Source organism: Dendronephthya gigantea, unplaced genomic scaffold (assembly GCF_004324835.1).
Source record: "Dendronephthya gigantea isolate DGI-Jeju-01 unplaced genomic scaffold, DenGig_1.0 000155F, whole genome shotgun sequence".
Classification (NCBI taxonomy): Eukaryota; Metazoa; Cnidaria; class Anthozoa; order Malacalcyonacea; family Nephtheidae; genus Dendronephthya; species Dendronephthya gigantea.
Window position 1 is genome coordinate 51,439 of NW_021163165.1, and position 15,639 is coordinate 67,077.

General features: G+C 37.7%; 2 protein-coding genes across 4 annotated transcripts; one reads left to right on the plus strand and one right to left on the minus strand.

The window, feature by feature from the left end:
- The first annotated feature begins 9,407 nt into the window (after positions 1–9,407).
- On the plus strand, positions 9,408–12,964 carry LOC114537288 (ubiquitin-protein ligase E3A-like). 3 transcript variants are annotated; one of them, XM_028558428.1, is made up of 6 exons: positions 9,408–9,425; positions 9,830–10,367; positions 10,649–10,926; positions 11,186–11,754; positions 11,897–12,302; positions 12,455–12,964. In XM_028558428.1, exons 2-6 carry the CDS (start codon positions 10,210–10,212, stop codon positions 12,703–12,705), a joined length of 1,662 nt encoding a protein of 553 aa, XP_028414229.1. In that variant the 5' UTR covers positions 9,408–9,425; positions 9,830–10,209; the 3' UTR covers positions 12,706–12,964. The 3 variants fall into 3 exon arrangements, with proteins under 3 accessions (XP_028414229.1, XP_028414230.1, XP_028414228.1); XM_028558429.1 differs by lacking the exon at positions 9,408–9,425 and adding an exon at positions 9,432–9,630; XM_028558427.1 differs by lacking the exon at positions 9,408–9,425 and having other exon boundaries at positions 9,432–10,367.
- A 304-nt stretch (positions 12,965–13,268) lies between these two features.
- On the minus strand, positions 13,269–14,388 carry LOC114537289. Its single transcript, XM_028558430.1, has 2 exons — positions 14,222–14,388; positions 13,269–14,059 (listed from the first exon to the last, which is right to left on the minus strand). Exons 1-2 carry the CDS (start codon positions 14,371–14,373, stop codon positions 13,273–13,275), a joined length of 939 nt encoding a protein of 312 aa, XP_028414231.1. The 5' UTR covers positions 14,374–14,388; the 3' UTR covers positions 13,269–13,272.
- Between the last annotated feature and the right edge of the window lie 1,251 nt (positions 14,389–15,639).

Genomic DNA, 15,639 nt, shown 5'->3' on the forward strand with positions numbered 1-15,639 from the left:
AAGGTTTTTCAGCCGGAGCTTATTGCCGAGGCTGCAAGTTTTAAGTCAATGAACCATCTATCTATCTGTGATGTATGTTGTGATCTTTTCACTTCGTCTATATCTTCACTAATAAGTATAAGAAATATTACAGCAAGAGAAAACTGAGATACCAATCATAATGCTGAAAGCTGTCCAGGAGTGATAATATTATTACAGCTTTTAAAGCTGCCGTTTGAATGATATACGTAAAAACTGTGCAGCCTCCTTCGTCATCCCCCTTTAGAAGATGTTGAGCAAAAGTCAAGCATAAAAAAGTAATAATGAAAATTTTAACCCCGCAAGACATACTCAATATATGCAATGATTAGCCATGTAAGATTCAAGCGTTATTCAAAATTTTAAAAGTAGAATTATAGTAACATCTTGCATATGTTGATTCACACCACCTTTGTGATGTATGTTGTTATCTTTTCACTTCGTCTATATCTTCACTAATAAGTATAAGAAATATTACACCAAGAGAAAACTGAGTTATCAATCATGATGCTAAAAGCTGTCCAGGAGTCAAATATTATTACAGCTTTTAAAGCTGCCGTTTGAACAATATAAGTAAAAACTGTGCAGCCTCCTTGTCATTCCTCTCAGAAGATTTTGAGCAAGTGTCAAGTATAACAAAGTAATGATGTAAATTTTAACCCCGCAAGAATTATTCAATATACGCTATGATTAGGCAAATAACATTCAAGCATTATTCAAAATTTTAAAAGTAGAATTATAGTAACATCTTGCATATGTTGATTCATATCACCTTTGTGATGTATGTTGTGATCTTTTCACTTCCTCTATATCTTCGCTAATAAGTATAAGAAATATCACACCAAGAGAAAACTGAGTTATCAATCATGATGCTAAAAGCTGTCCAGAAGTCAAATATTACAGCTTTTAAAGCTGCCGTTTGAACTATATACGTAAAAACTGTGCAGCCTCCTTCGTCATCCCTCTGAGAAGATTTTGAGCAAGTGTCAAGTATAACAAAGCAATGATGTAAATTTTAATCCTGCAAGACGTATTCAATATACATCATGATTAGCCATATAAGATTAAAGCATTATTCAAAATTTTAAAAGTAGAATTTAGTAACATCTTTGATATGTTGATTCATATCACCTTTGTGATGTATGTTGTGATCTTTTCACTTCGTCTCAGTCTTTGCTAATAAGTACTTCAAATATTAGACCAATAGAACTGAGTTATCAATCATGATGCTAAAAGCTGTCCATGAGCGAAGTTAGCCATATAAGATTCAAGCATTATTCAAAAAAGTAGCATTATAGTAACATCTTTGATATGTTGATTCATATCACCTTTGTGATTTATGTTGTGATCTTTTCACTTCATCTCAGTCTTCGCTAGGGGGGTAAGGAACGCAGGAATGAGGGAAAAAAGGAATGGAGTACCCCGTGAACGGTGAAATCAGTGAACGAGTGAGCAGGGGAACCCGGGAATCAGGGAACAGGGGGATGGGGGGAACCAGGAAACAGGGTAAACATAGAACTATGGACTCATTTAGCGGCTAAACTAATAGTGACAGTCTTGAGCCTGAAAGGAACAACTGTTAGTATATATTAGGCGTGTATACTGTATTCTGGCTCTTTGCATCTATGATGCTACTTACAAATATATTTGTTGTTATTAATGCCAACCCATGGCAAGTCTTAATTGTTATGGTGAAACTCAGGCACTCTTGTATTAGATTTTACCGAAGTGAAAAATTAAAATATACTTGCCTTTCAGTAAAATCACTTGTGTAAAATCTAATACAAGAGTACCTGAGTTTCACAATAACAATTAAGACTTGCCATGGGTTGGCATTAATAACAATAAATGTATTTGTAAGTAGCATCCTAGATGCAGAAAGCCATAATACTGTATACACGCCTAATATATACTAACAGTTGTTCCTTTCAGGCTCAAGACTATTACTATTAGTTTAGCTGCTCGATGAGTCCATAGTTCTACCTTTACCCTGTTCCCTGGTCCCCCCCATCTCCCTGTTCCCCCATTCCCCGGGTAACTCGTTCACCAGTTTCACCGCTCACCTGCTACCCCATTCCCTTATTCCCCCATTCCTGCGTTCCCTTATTCCCACATTCCCTTATTCCGCCATTCCCTTTTCCCCTCATTCCCTTTCCCTCCATTCCTTTATTCCTCCATTCCCCAATTCCTGCATTCTCTTATCCCCCCATTCCGTTTTTCCCCCATTCCCTTATTCCCCCATTTGCTTACTTCCCCATTCCCTTATTCCCCCATTCACTTATCCTCCCATTCCCTCTTTCCCCCATTCCCTTATTCCTCCATTCCTGCATTCCCTTATTCCCCCATTCCCTTATTCCCCCATTCCCGTATTCTTCCATTCCCTTATCCCCCTATTCCCTTTTTTCCCCATTCCCTTATTTCCCCCATTCCCTTATTTCCCCATTCATTTATTCTTCCATTCACTCATCCCCCATTCCCTCCATTCTTTATTCCCCATTCCCTCCATTCTTTATTCCCCATTCCCTCATCCCCCCATTCCCTTATTGCCCCATTCCTTTATCCCCCCATTCACTTATTCTCCCATTCCCTTATTCCCCCCTTCCCTTATTTCCCCATTCCTTTATTCTCCCATTCCCTTATTTCCGCATTCCCCCATTTCTGCATTCCCCCATTCCCTATTTTAAAGATAGCCAAGCCGAAAATGATGCTACCGACCATCAAAGATGCCAGCCACCGTCTGTGGTTTCAAACTCTGCTGCGGCGAAAGACCGCCTGCCGGGTTTGGCTATGTTTTTTTTCAACCGCCCCTTTTCAATCCCTGCGCAATTAGCCAATCCACGAACAGTTAATAATATTATAACAAAACTGCAATAACTAATAACGGGGATATATTATTTTCCGGTTGTTTATTTATGATTCGAAGTCTGGTTTTTCGATATATTAAATTGGAAGTCAAGTGCGTATGTAAACAAACGGTTTGTTTACATTTTGAACTTCACTATTTTTTAAAAACGATGTGCTGTCTGAATATCTAACACTATTTAGGGTCGTTGTGTTTGTAAATTAATATGAACTAGAGTTTATGTTAAGAAAAAAATAAGAAACATGCGAAATTTAGGGAATTTTCTCATCAGAGGGCCCACACTTGTTATGAGCAGAACCTATGCGCAGAACGGACTTGATTTCCACTTTAATATAATTATTTAAGATCTCAAAGGAAACACGAAAAAACGTTTAAACCAGGACAAGAGGTAGAAGAGCCAGCGCGGAAAATGTAAATGCACTGTCTTTGTTTGTGTATGAGGCGACAGAATAGATGTCTGACTCTGTCCTGTTTATACAGGGTGTATAAAAAAAAAGGAGGCAATTGTTAAAATGTCCATAAACTGAAAATTTCGCAAAATGTCTGAAGAACGTGTGTTGATATAGGTATTTTAGGGTCGCTTGACCACTTTAACACTCAAATTAAATAAAAAAATAAAAAAAATTATATCGACGTGTAGGAATGGTTATTTTCAAACACCACCTAAAACAACCCTCGCGCACAAAAATGAACGGTTTAAATCTTAATGCGATGTCAGTAAAAATCAGACACTCGTGGCAAAGCTGGAAAAATAGATTTGGCTCATATTTTCACTATTGGTAGACCATGAGGTAACATGAGGTAAGGTTCCATGATGTTGCTTCCTTAGTGACTTCGGTTCGTCTAGCTGTTGTGGTGTCAACTTTTGCTTGAGAGTGTTGTTCTGACAAACTGTTGATCTCTGGTTCCGTCGAGTCCATTGATGTGTTTTTCATGAATCGGACTTCCCGTTGTGTGAGTTCTAGTGCGCGGGCGCTGTCTATAACTGTCTTTAAATCCATATCCTTGGCGATGATATCCCGCTGTAGTTTCTCCGATGGTGTGTGTATAGTGACTAGTAGTGTAATTGCTTCATCTAATGTCATTTTTTCAAATTCACAGTCTTTGCCTATTGTGCGAAGTCTTGTTATCCAGCCGTCAGGTTTTTCTTCAGTGAAAAGTGTGCCGTCAGTGCCTCTTTCGCCGCTGCGTATGTGTCGTCGGTTGCCGTTACGGTGGCGAAAACTTCTCTAAGTGCCTGACCCCCGACCGTGAGCAGCGCCGCTTTCTTTTTCGATTTTCCTTCCTCGGGATCCGTTACTCCTTCAAAATCTAGCACTAGTTCGAAGTTTTCTAGCCATTCTTTCCATCGTCTATCCAAGTTTTTACCCGTGTCTGTTAGTTCCTCTGTGTTGAACTCCGGTACGCATGATTTTATGCTCGTTAACGTCGTCGTAGTCATGTTTTAACCGCTACTTCTGCAGGTTGTGTAAGCTGTGCTAACGTAAAAACTTCTCGTCTACTCTTGCTTGCTCAGTATTCTGTTTTAATCCCGTTCTCGTCGCCATATGAACAGTCTAGATTAGAGCTCGGCCATAGTTGTTTATTTCGTGCCGATACGGTCTAATCTATTTACATGACGTACGACCCATAGGGCCTTAACCAGATGCTACACAGGGTGTATAAAAAAAAAAGTAGACAATTGTTAAAATGTCCATAAACTGAAAATTTTGCAAAATGTCTGAAGAACGTGTGTTGATATAGGTATTTTAGGGTCTCTTGACCACGTTAACACTCAAATTAAATAAAAAAAATTGTATCGACGTGTAGGAATGACTATTTTCAAACACCACCTAAAACAACCCTCGCGCACAAAAATGGACGGTTTAAATCTTGATTCATTATCATAGGTTGAAAGTTTGGCTAATGTTTTATAAACTATCGAAGTTCCTGACAATTTGGTGTACATTAAATCCGCCGGGCGGCCTCTCGAACTTGGACTTTTTTGCTATTTTTTGGCCTTTCCACATACTTTTCGTTTCACGCGGTAATAATTCATGCATTATTGATATTTTACATGAATAAGTGGCCAAGCGATTTGTTAATTTAAAAAAGCTAGAATTAATTACACCTGAGAGCATTCTAGCCTAGCGAAAATCCTAAATACCCGTCTTTGAATTTTAAATAAGCATTTAGCTGCTTTTTCACTTGCTTTTCGTTTTAAAACAATCGAAAATGGCGAGGCCACAGTACACACCATTGGGACAAGCTGCAATTTGAACCGGCAAATATCTGGACGTAAGAGAACAGCAAGAACAGAAGAGAATATCGAGGCTGTTCGAAACGTTATTGAAAATCTGCAGCGGGATGGGCAGTTAGTTAGCGCCCGTCGCAATAGTGTTGGTTTGTCCTCTTCCACATTTAACCGCATAACGCGATTAGATTTGTGATTTCATCCTTACCAAATGATAAAGCGCAATCAGTTACTTCCTGGTGACTACCAACGAAGAGAACAGTTTTGTCAGTGGCTTATCGACCAGCCGGAGCGATTGCTCGACGACGTGGTTATTGGAGACGAGGCTGGTTTTGCGATGAATGCATCTGTGAACACCCACAACATCAGAGCATACGCTCAACGAGGGGAACAACCCCTGGATTTCGAATATCAACGCAATGACGATAGACACAAAGTAAATGTCTGGGTTGGCTTAATGGGTAACGGAAGCATCATTGGCCCTTTCTTTTTTCGACAAAATTTAGACGGTGAGAATTACCTGCAAATGATTAACGAGCAAGTAGTCCCTACCTTACGACGAATACGTCGTTTCCGTCAGAACATGAATGGTCAGTTTCGGCGTGTTTGGTGGATACAAGATGGTGCGCCATGTCACAGGAGACGAATCGTTTCCGAGCGTTTGGGCGAACTGTTTGGAGACCGAGTTGTTGCGTTAAATCGCGATGTTGAATGGCCACCGAGATCACCGGATTTAACTCCACTGGACTTTTTTGTGGGGTTACCTCAAATCCAAGGTGTAGGTCACACCACCAGCAAATCTGGATAACATCGAAATGAGTATTCGAGCTGAGATCGATGCCCTCAGACAGGACAGACCAAAGGTTCGACGTGCTGTTTACGACATGTTCAGGAGAGCAGAACTTTGTGTGGAAAGAGATGGAGGGCATATTGAGGATTAAAAGAACGTTGACTGTAAATAAAAAATGCCGCTCTGTTTTGCCTTTACGTTTCGTCCTTTCATGTAAATTATTAATTAAATTTGATCTTAATACCATTTATGGTTGACAATAGGGAAAAAATAGCATTGTTGTCTCAAACACACAAAAATTAATCATGCGTGAAATAATTTGTGAGCTGCAAAAAGTATGTGGGAAAGGCCAAAATAGCAAAAAAGTCCAAGTTCGAGAGGCCGCGTGGCGGATTTAATGTACACTAAATTGTCTGGAACTTTGATAGTTAATAAAAACATTACCCAAACTTTCACCGAATGATAATGAATTAAGAGGCGATGTCAGTAAAAATCAGACACTCGCGGCAAAGCTGGAAAAATAGATTTGGCTCATATTTTCACTATTGGTAGACCATGAGGTAACATAATATAAAATGTATTTAGTTTTGAAAATTTTCGCTTTGTTAAGAAAAAAATTGCGGAAAGCGTTTTTTTGGTCGGATCGGCCTTTTAAGCGGCTAAATTTTTCATCAACTTTGTCCACTTCGTCCGTCAACGCTAAATCACCTGTCGACCCCGAATTTTTATGAAAATTTCTTCATTGTTTTAAGTTATGTATTGTTTTAAGTTATGTTCAAACGTATTTATAGATACTTAGAACTTATTTAAATTTTTCAACGAATTATTTCTGAAGCATATGAATTCAATTAAGAAAAACTGGGCGAAAAGAACGGTCATTTTTGTGGGTAGCCGCTGCGCATGCGCTAACCACTATGTCAGAGTCAAAAGTGTCCGCGTAACATGGAGGGATCTTCGGCACTCGTCGGTAATCACTCGGACAGATTGGCGCTGAAGGAAACACTCGAAACATTTCCGACGTTTAGTCAGATTTTATTCGAAGGGCTGCTTTGAGTTTTGGCAAATTTCTGTATAAAAGTCAAGGTAAAATCAACGTTGCATTATTTGTGTCAATATTTGTCATTTCAATCGCTCATTTGTCCACTGCCGAGCAATTTTGATCACAACCGGATTATACGAGCGTACAAATCTTTAATACTGCGTGGCTTGTTTGCAAGTTTCATTGATAATATCTTATCACTGTGGTAATCAGTCCTACAATCAGTCAACATTGAATGCCATCATTCATCATTGATATAAACGTGTATTGCTTCAGTAGTAGTTACCAGGAAGGTATGTCCTAGGAACTAGATTTTCCTCCACATTATTTGAAAGCAATGAATTTGAATGGCACATTATTTGAATGGCACATAAACATTGTGATAGTATATAATTTGAACATACCATAAGCACAATTCATTTGAACATACCATAAGCACAAAACACCTCTCATGGAAATCAGCAAATGTTGAATGAGACAAGTGTGCCTAAATAAAGTTTTCTATCTTCTATCTAACTAAATTATATACCATCACAATGTTTATGTGCCATTATTACTGAGACTCTCAAATGATGTATCGGTAGAGGAAAATCCAGGTCCTAGGACATACCTTCCTGGTAACTACTACTCATTAATGCACATTTATATCAATGATGAATGATGGTGTTCAATGTTGCAATTGACTGATTGTTGTACTGATTAACACAGTGATAAGATATTGTCAATGAAACTTGCAAACATGCAAGCCTCGCAGTCTTATTGGACCTAGGAACCAGTGCTATTATCTCCACGCTGATAAGTTATCTGTAATCAACATTGCAAACCACCTGTACCTTCCTTCTGGATCTATGAAATCACACTATCATCTTAGTTATAATGGTGATAACAGATTGTTGTCAATAAACTTTGGCAAACAAGCCTTATAATCTTACTGGAGCAATAACCATTCTAACATTTATTAACTTATATAAATATAACATTCATTGATCAACAAAATAACCAATGTTGTATGTAACAAAGACATGTTGATAATCAAGGAACATCAAAACAAAATAATTTGAAAACGTCTGAAATCTTCTTTCTCTACTTTTAAACTAAGCTTTATGTTATCAGAGGATTCGTGCCACCATTCTGGAACCTTACTCTCTTTTTTGTTCTCTCCAACTATTCTGCTCAAAAATATGCATTTCCTATCTCTTGTAAATCTGCTTTTATATATGTTTTAATCTGTCGTAAAATGTATTTAATACAATAAGATATTATAATATATAGATTGTGTAATAAAATCGACTTTCTTATAACTGTATTCAACTAGCTAACTATAGGGCATTTTTGCCGTTTTGTTTGGCATTAGAATGTAAGAGTAAAGGGCATGTTACAAGGTGCAATTTTTCTTGCAACTTGCAATGCAATTCTACTTTTAAAGAGATGTAAATTAGTGAAGAGGCTTCAAAATGTAAGTTTAAGAAACGCCATGGAGTGTAATAAAGACAAAAGTTCGGTAGTTGCCAAATTTAAATCTCTCAAAAGATGAATTTTATTGCAAGTTGCAAGAAAAATTGCACCGTCTATGAGGTGCCAAACATGACAATATTATACTGCTAAAATATTTACGGCTACTCAAACAACGCTATATTAAAACACCATTATTTATAGCTAAAAATATATTTACAGCTATCAAAAATATATTTACGGCTATCAAAAATATATTTACGGCTATCAAAAATATATTTACGGCTATCAAAAAAATATTTACGGCTATTATTGAGCCAGCTTTTTGGCTCAGCGGATTACCTGTCAATCAATTTCAATCTGTCAATCAATCAATAAATCCATTTGATCCATGTGCAAAGGGGAAATCTGTAAATCTAATTAAAAAACATGGCGGGTCGATCTGACAATTTAGAAAATTTAGTGAGACAAGTTGTAAACCATCCCAGTTTTCAAGACGCCGTAAACAGTATTAGTTCAACAAGCAGTGAAACAAGCCCTCATGTAAATAGAAGCGAATCTAATCCTGCTCCATTGGAAGTTATACCTCGCGTGTCTGTTGATAATCAGAATAGCGAAAATGGCAGCAGACGCACGCCGCGTGAAGAATTCCAATCGTTGTTTCGCAGAGCCGGGTCCTCCTTTCAGCAAAGCCCTGACCTTCCTCACTTCCAGCGAAGAACGAATTGGGGCCCCTCGCCCTCGCCCCGATCTCGAAGTAGGGAAAAGCCATACAGCAGCAACAGCAAGGGTAAGAACGTGAAGAACACGGGTAAGAAAACAACATTTACCCGCGAAGTTGTGCTTCTTCGTCGCCCATGCGATTCGATGGTTCGAGGTGCGGCTAAAGCAGAGCTTCAACGCCTGGGACATGTTTTGAACGCCTTTGAATTTGATAAGTTATGGACTGCGGATGAAGTGGTTAAGAAACTAGAAGAGGCTTTCGAGAGGCATTTGAATTGCATGATATAAACGTGGATAATAAGTCGAAGTAAGTAGCTTTCAAAATTTAAGCTTTAGTTGCAAATCTGCAAATTCATTTGAAATTTAAATATTATGCGTACATGAGTGAATGACTATGTGAACTACTTCATGTCTGTCTTTGTCTGGGAAATATATATTAAACATTGCTAGCTCCGGACATGAGAAAATTGACAACTAATGCACTATGAAAACCAGTCAGGCCACCCAAATAGGTAGGGTATTTTTTGAGGTTTGCATGGGTGTGCAAGGTAAAGTTTGAGTTGTGCAAAAAAATCAAGATATAAAACAGGCCTTCTCTCAAGAGTGATTGTTTTTAATTTTTATGGCATGCAAACATAAAAAATACCATCTGAAAGTGCAGTTCAAGTCGAAATTAATTGCTAAACACACTAATTAAGAGGATTCTTCCAGGTTCAAGATAATGATGGGCATAGGAAATGAATTAGTTGAACCACAGTTAACATCAGACCAAACTTTGACTGGTGAAATGCTTAACAGAATATTTACTCAAAGAACCATTTGGCTGCTTCCATGTGTGCCTTTAACAACTTATGATGATGATGATGATGATGATGATGATGATGATGATGATGAGGTATTGTACTTATTCCCAGCTACTAAGATTAAATTATTTTTAAGTTTGTTTTATGCAATTATTTCTGAGTATGGGTACTAATAGGAATATAAAATGCTTATCAAAGATGACTACAATGTGTAACTATTATGTAACTTATCATTGATAGCCAAACTTGTTTGGTGTGATAGGGTTAAAATTGCTATAATTATAGTGTATGCAATGCAGAACTGAAAAAGTAGAGGCAATTAAAGTTGCAAAACTGAAATTGTATGTGACAAAAAGGCCTTTTTATTTTGTTGACATGTATCTACAAAAGGAAGAAACAGAGGTGACTGAAGTTGATGAACCAATTTATCATGATTATAAATTAGGGTAAGTGTATTTGTTTTCATTTTGCAAAAATAATTACCTTTTTTTTACTTAATTAGTTTTTAGTTAACATAATCCTTAGTAATCCTAAGTTGTTTAACTGTTATAACACTTGAAACAGGGACTGGGTAACTCACACTTTGTTCACGACGCCTTCTTATTATATATATCAATTTGAACTTTAGGCACATTTGAAAATACAACATATTTATTTGACATGCACATTACGATGAATATAGGGCCAATCAAGATGGTGAATTTTTCGAAAGTTCTTTTTATTTTAGTGACATACGAAAGTACACTGAAGAATCTGAAGGGACATCTTCAGATACAATAAGGACACAACACCAAGCAGATTCACTTGAACCACTGATGCCACCTGCTCCTACACTTGCGAATCAACAACATGGTGAATGTATCCCAGTGTCTTCTGTTGTGGAAGTGAATTCTTTGAAGGAAATGTTTCCAACTATTAGCACTGAGAGCATTACACAAGCTCTGCACAAAAATAATGGAGATATTCAGAAAGTTGTTAACATTCTCCTTCGAGATAATGATACAGGTTTGGTGTTTATCAGAAGCACATTTCTCATTGCAGCACAGGGAATTAACATCCAATTTCACATATTGACACATTTTATGCCTTCTGGGGGAAAGCAAATTTTGTTCATTCTATATATTTTCCACCAAATACAAAATAAAACTGACTTTGATAACAGCTGTGCTTCTGTTTGAAATTCCACCATAATGCTATACAATTGTGTAACTGAAACCCTCTCATTCCACTCTAAGAGATATTTGCTAATTGCTTTTTTACCCAGCTGATGATGGAGAAAGTTCCAGTGACGATTTCTTGGAAAAATGTGCGTGGGATACACCATTAGAAGAAAATTTTGCAAAAACAGCACTGCAAAAGTTTGTGGAAGAAGGTTTACAAACATTCCATGTGGATATGGATGTGCATGTGAAAAGAGACACTGACATTCTTACTCAAATGATCAGAAAGTACAAGAATCCAGCATTCGACATAAGAAAACCTCTCAATGTCGAGTTTCAAGATCAATTTGGAGTAGATAGTGGAGGGCCTACTAGAGAGTTATTCTCCCTGTTGATGAAGAGACTGGCTAAGTACCACTCCGATGGTTTAAATCTATTTGAAGGCTTGCAAGGACATTTATTGCCCCGACATGACTATGATCTGCTGTCAGGGGGTGTATTTTTTTTATTGGGAAAGATGATACTTCATTCAGTATTGAATGGTTGCTGTGGTGTTGCAGGTTTATCTCCTGCGGTTATTGCATACCTTTGTACAGGTAGACGTGATGCTGCTGTTCAATACCTCACACTCGAGGATTTTCCAGATCCTGTTGTGAAAAATAACTTTGAAGAGGTTTGTATAATTAGGCTACTACTTATGTAGTTGCTAATTATTGTTAGAGTTGACACCACCTCCAACAACCCATTCTCCCCGACATATTCCCATCATATATTGAAATATTCTGTTGTCTTACATTTCTGACGATCTCTTTTAGCTCTTGTCTTGTAACAGTAGCAAATTGGCAGAGTTCACCCTTCCAGACTCCCCAGTTTGTATAAATGAAGAACTTCAAGCAGCTGGCTATTTGCACTTGGAAGTGAATGAACAGCAAAGACATTTGGCTTATGAATGTTGCCTGACTCACGAGGTCATAACAAAGAGAGTACCTGCATTGGATGATATCAGAAAGGGGCTTAGAGAAATTAATGTGGCAGGCACAAATCTGCTGTGTCTTCTAGAAAGATACCCAGAATTACAGAGACGGGTTTTTCCTACATATTCAAATGATGTATCTGCCCATGAGCTCAAAATGCATTTACAGTTCTGTGATCCAACTGATGAGAAATGTGTTCAGGCACGGATGTGGTTTGAGCAATACATTGATGAACTGGATGAAAAAGGTGAGAGTTTCGTTGTAAGTAGTCCAACATGCATTAGTAGATTTGGTGAGTTGAATTTAGCCAGTTGACTAAAATTTCCTGTTTAAAATTATTTTCATTTCTTGAGCCTAAAATGCTATACTATTTATAAATATGCTTAAATTTGTATGTAGAAAGAGCCAGTGACCAGGAGACTCTAAGCGATTTGGTGCAATTCTGGACAAGTTCCCCTGCATTACCATCGGCAGCTTCACAAAAGTTAACAGTGGCCTACCAACCAGATTGTACCACCAAATTGTTACCTGAAGCAAATACTTGCCCTATGGTCTTATCAATCCCAGTGGTTCATTCCAGCTACGAAAGTTTTAAAAAATTTATTGACAAGGCAGTGTCATTTGCAAAAGTAGGTTTTGGGAAAATGTAATCAAATAGTTTGGATGTTGTTGATGTTTATGGGGTTGCTTTAAAATTTATTTTGCATATCAAGTTTTGATGTGTTACATAAAAATTTACTGGAAGTTGATGTTTGTTTGGGTTTTAGAAATTGTGATCAGCAGCACTGGCAGTAATTTGGATGCTAATTGTTATTTTTTGTGTGATATTTATATTGCAAACAAAAAGAATGTTGACTTTTAATTGCTGCATAAAGTATTAAACAATTAAGACAATTACTAAGAGTGTAATGACAGGAATATATGAGGCATTAAAGTAAATCTAAAATGTCTACACTGCTTCTTGGGGGAAGCCCAAGAGGGATAATATACAAACAATGAGTGTCACATTTTCATCTTTGATCATAAAAATTTACCTGACTAGGCTTAGCTTAGGGGTTGATAATCAGGCAATTTCAGAGTTGAAATTTCAGTTCAGCGATAAAGTATAGTGGAAAATTTGGAAAGGCTAATTTCTAAAAACCCGAACACTTTGAAAATACTTGCATGTATAACTGAATCTGCTAAGTCTTATTGAAGTCTTATTGCAGTTTCCAGTCTTAACTTCTGGGCTCACCTATGAGGATAGCAGCCAAATATAGGTTTATACCATGGTTACCATCATCGGACAATGGAATAACACGGTCTTGCAGTTCTTGAAAATGTTCTTGGGTGGGTTCAAAGTTGACCTCTGGAACTTCCACATAATTATCAGTGTCACCACCAACTGGGGGTCCACCACCAATCCCATAATCATTCCAGTCCTCCTGGGCTGCAAAGATACTATCAACAGCACGATAATCAGAGTTGGTAACTGCATTGATTCCAGAGTGCCATAACTGTAGTGGAGAACGATTTCCGGCAGTGCTCAAAGGATGATTATTCCAGACATTTACTAATTCGCGCAGAGACCGGTTTATCCGTGGCAAGAACACATAATGCAACATGAACAAGTCGTGTTCACTGTCGGGTTTAAGTAGGTTGCATTGTTCAAGGTAGTAAAATATGTTACGATAGTAAGTAACCACATTCATTTTCACATCCAACCAGAGGCGCTCAATCCTCTGGTTGTGAACACTCTTTCCTGTGATCATACTCCCTCGGTTAGGCCCTCTATCAGGGTGATGCAACATGTACCTTGCTATATCCACATTCTCAGTGCCCATGTCTGACCTAACACGAGATGGTAAGCCAAAATGTTCAACAGCATTTACAAACAATGATGCCACTGTGTCTGCCCTATTATTGGTATTGCAACATAAATAAACTATGCAGCGGCTAAATCCATCGATTCCTCCATGTATGACCAATCTCCAGCGAATAAGTTTATGATGGCCGTCAACATGCCTAAATAAGAATAGCAAAGTTAACGAAAATTGGTATTTATTGTGTGATTGAAGTTCAATTAGCTTATTGCATTTTCCACTGTGAGCTCAAATTATCATCAGAGTGTAATCAGCAAGTTAAAATCCTTCCTTCAAACTCAATGGTGGTGGAGAAAAAACATACCATAGGGCATTTGGACAAGGAACATTGTAGGTTCTCCTGGTCACAGCTTGTTGGCGCCTCAATGCCCGACTAACTGGATCAACAGTGTAGATAGCTTCTCTAATTCGCCTTCTTTGCACAAAAATTCCTCGGCTTCTTAAAGCCCCTATCATGTAGGTTTCGCCAGCATGAGGTAGTAATTGTAAGACTTGTCTAACATGGTCACACACAAATGTTCCTGAGAAATTTCAGAGAAAGAGTTTCTTGGACCCCGAGTTTCAGCCACAGGCAGCTGATACTGGTGACGTCTTCGTAAAATTGTTCCGGTAAGAAACGCCTGCCTCCCTTGCAACCTCTACCCACGATCGATGAATGTCATACAAACCAGAAATCACTCTTTGGGGCACTTGAAATCTTGGTCTTCCGGCATGTTCAGATCGTTCGACAGGGCACACAAACCCTAGTTCCGAGTGGTAATCTCTATGCTGAAAACAAAGCTGCTGTATATTTTCATGTAAACAATTCACTTCATGATGAACACTTAGCAAAAGCTCAACCAACTCTTCGTTGGCTCTCGTTTGTGAACATTGATCGATGACGGCTTTAATAACATGGATGTGATCATCTAGTCGTCTTTCAAAATATTCTAAAACATTGACATCATTGCAATAAAGATTCCGCAAAGCCTGGTTAAAAATTGAAGGAATATCCTCACGAAATATCTTGTATAAATCCACTATACCATCCGCCATTTTTTAAAGAAGATATAGTACTTGAAAGTTGAAATTGATTGACAGGTAATCCGCTGAGCCAAAAAGCTGGCTCAATAATAGCCGTAAATATTTTTTTGATAGCCGTAAATATATTTTTGATAGCCGTAAATATATTTTTGATAGCCGTACATATATTTTTGATAGCCGTAAATATATTTTTAGCTATAAATAATGGTGTTTTAATATAACGTTGTTTGAGTAGCCGTAAATATTTTAGCAGTATAATATTGTCATGTTTGGCACCTCATAACCGTGTAACAGGGCCTGAAGCATCAGTTGATATTTACTCGCTATTTACTCGTTGATATTTACTATAGCAGCCTGTCGTTTCACATTGAATACAAAATAGGTTTATCGCAGTTAATGTTTACGGCTACCCACATGTACGCATTGCGTACCTATTTTTTCTATGTGCTAACCGATATTATTCCACTGTATTTTGTGTGTTTAAAAGTTCGAATAATAAATGTAACTGTGTGAAAAAACCAACTCCGGTAAATGTACTCAAGCGCATTTATGATGTTCTAAAGATTTACAAAATGGCGTTGTCCCACGCTAGCCCGCTCGCGGCTTTCTTTGATCAGCGAGTCATATTTCAAAATGTATTTGCCAAAGACAATAATTTTGATTTATTTTTGCTTGAAAGGCTTTTAAACATGCATAATA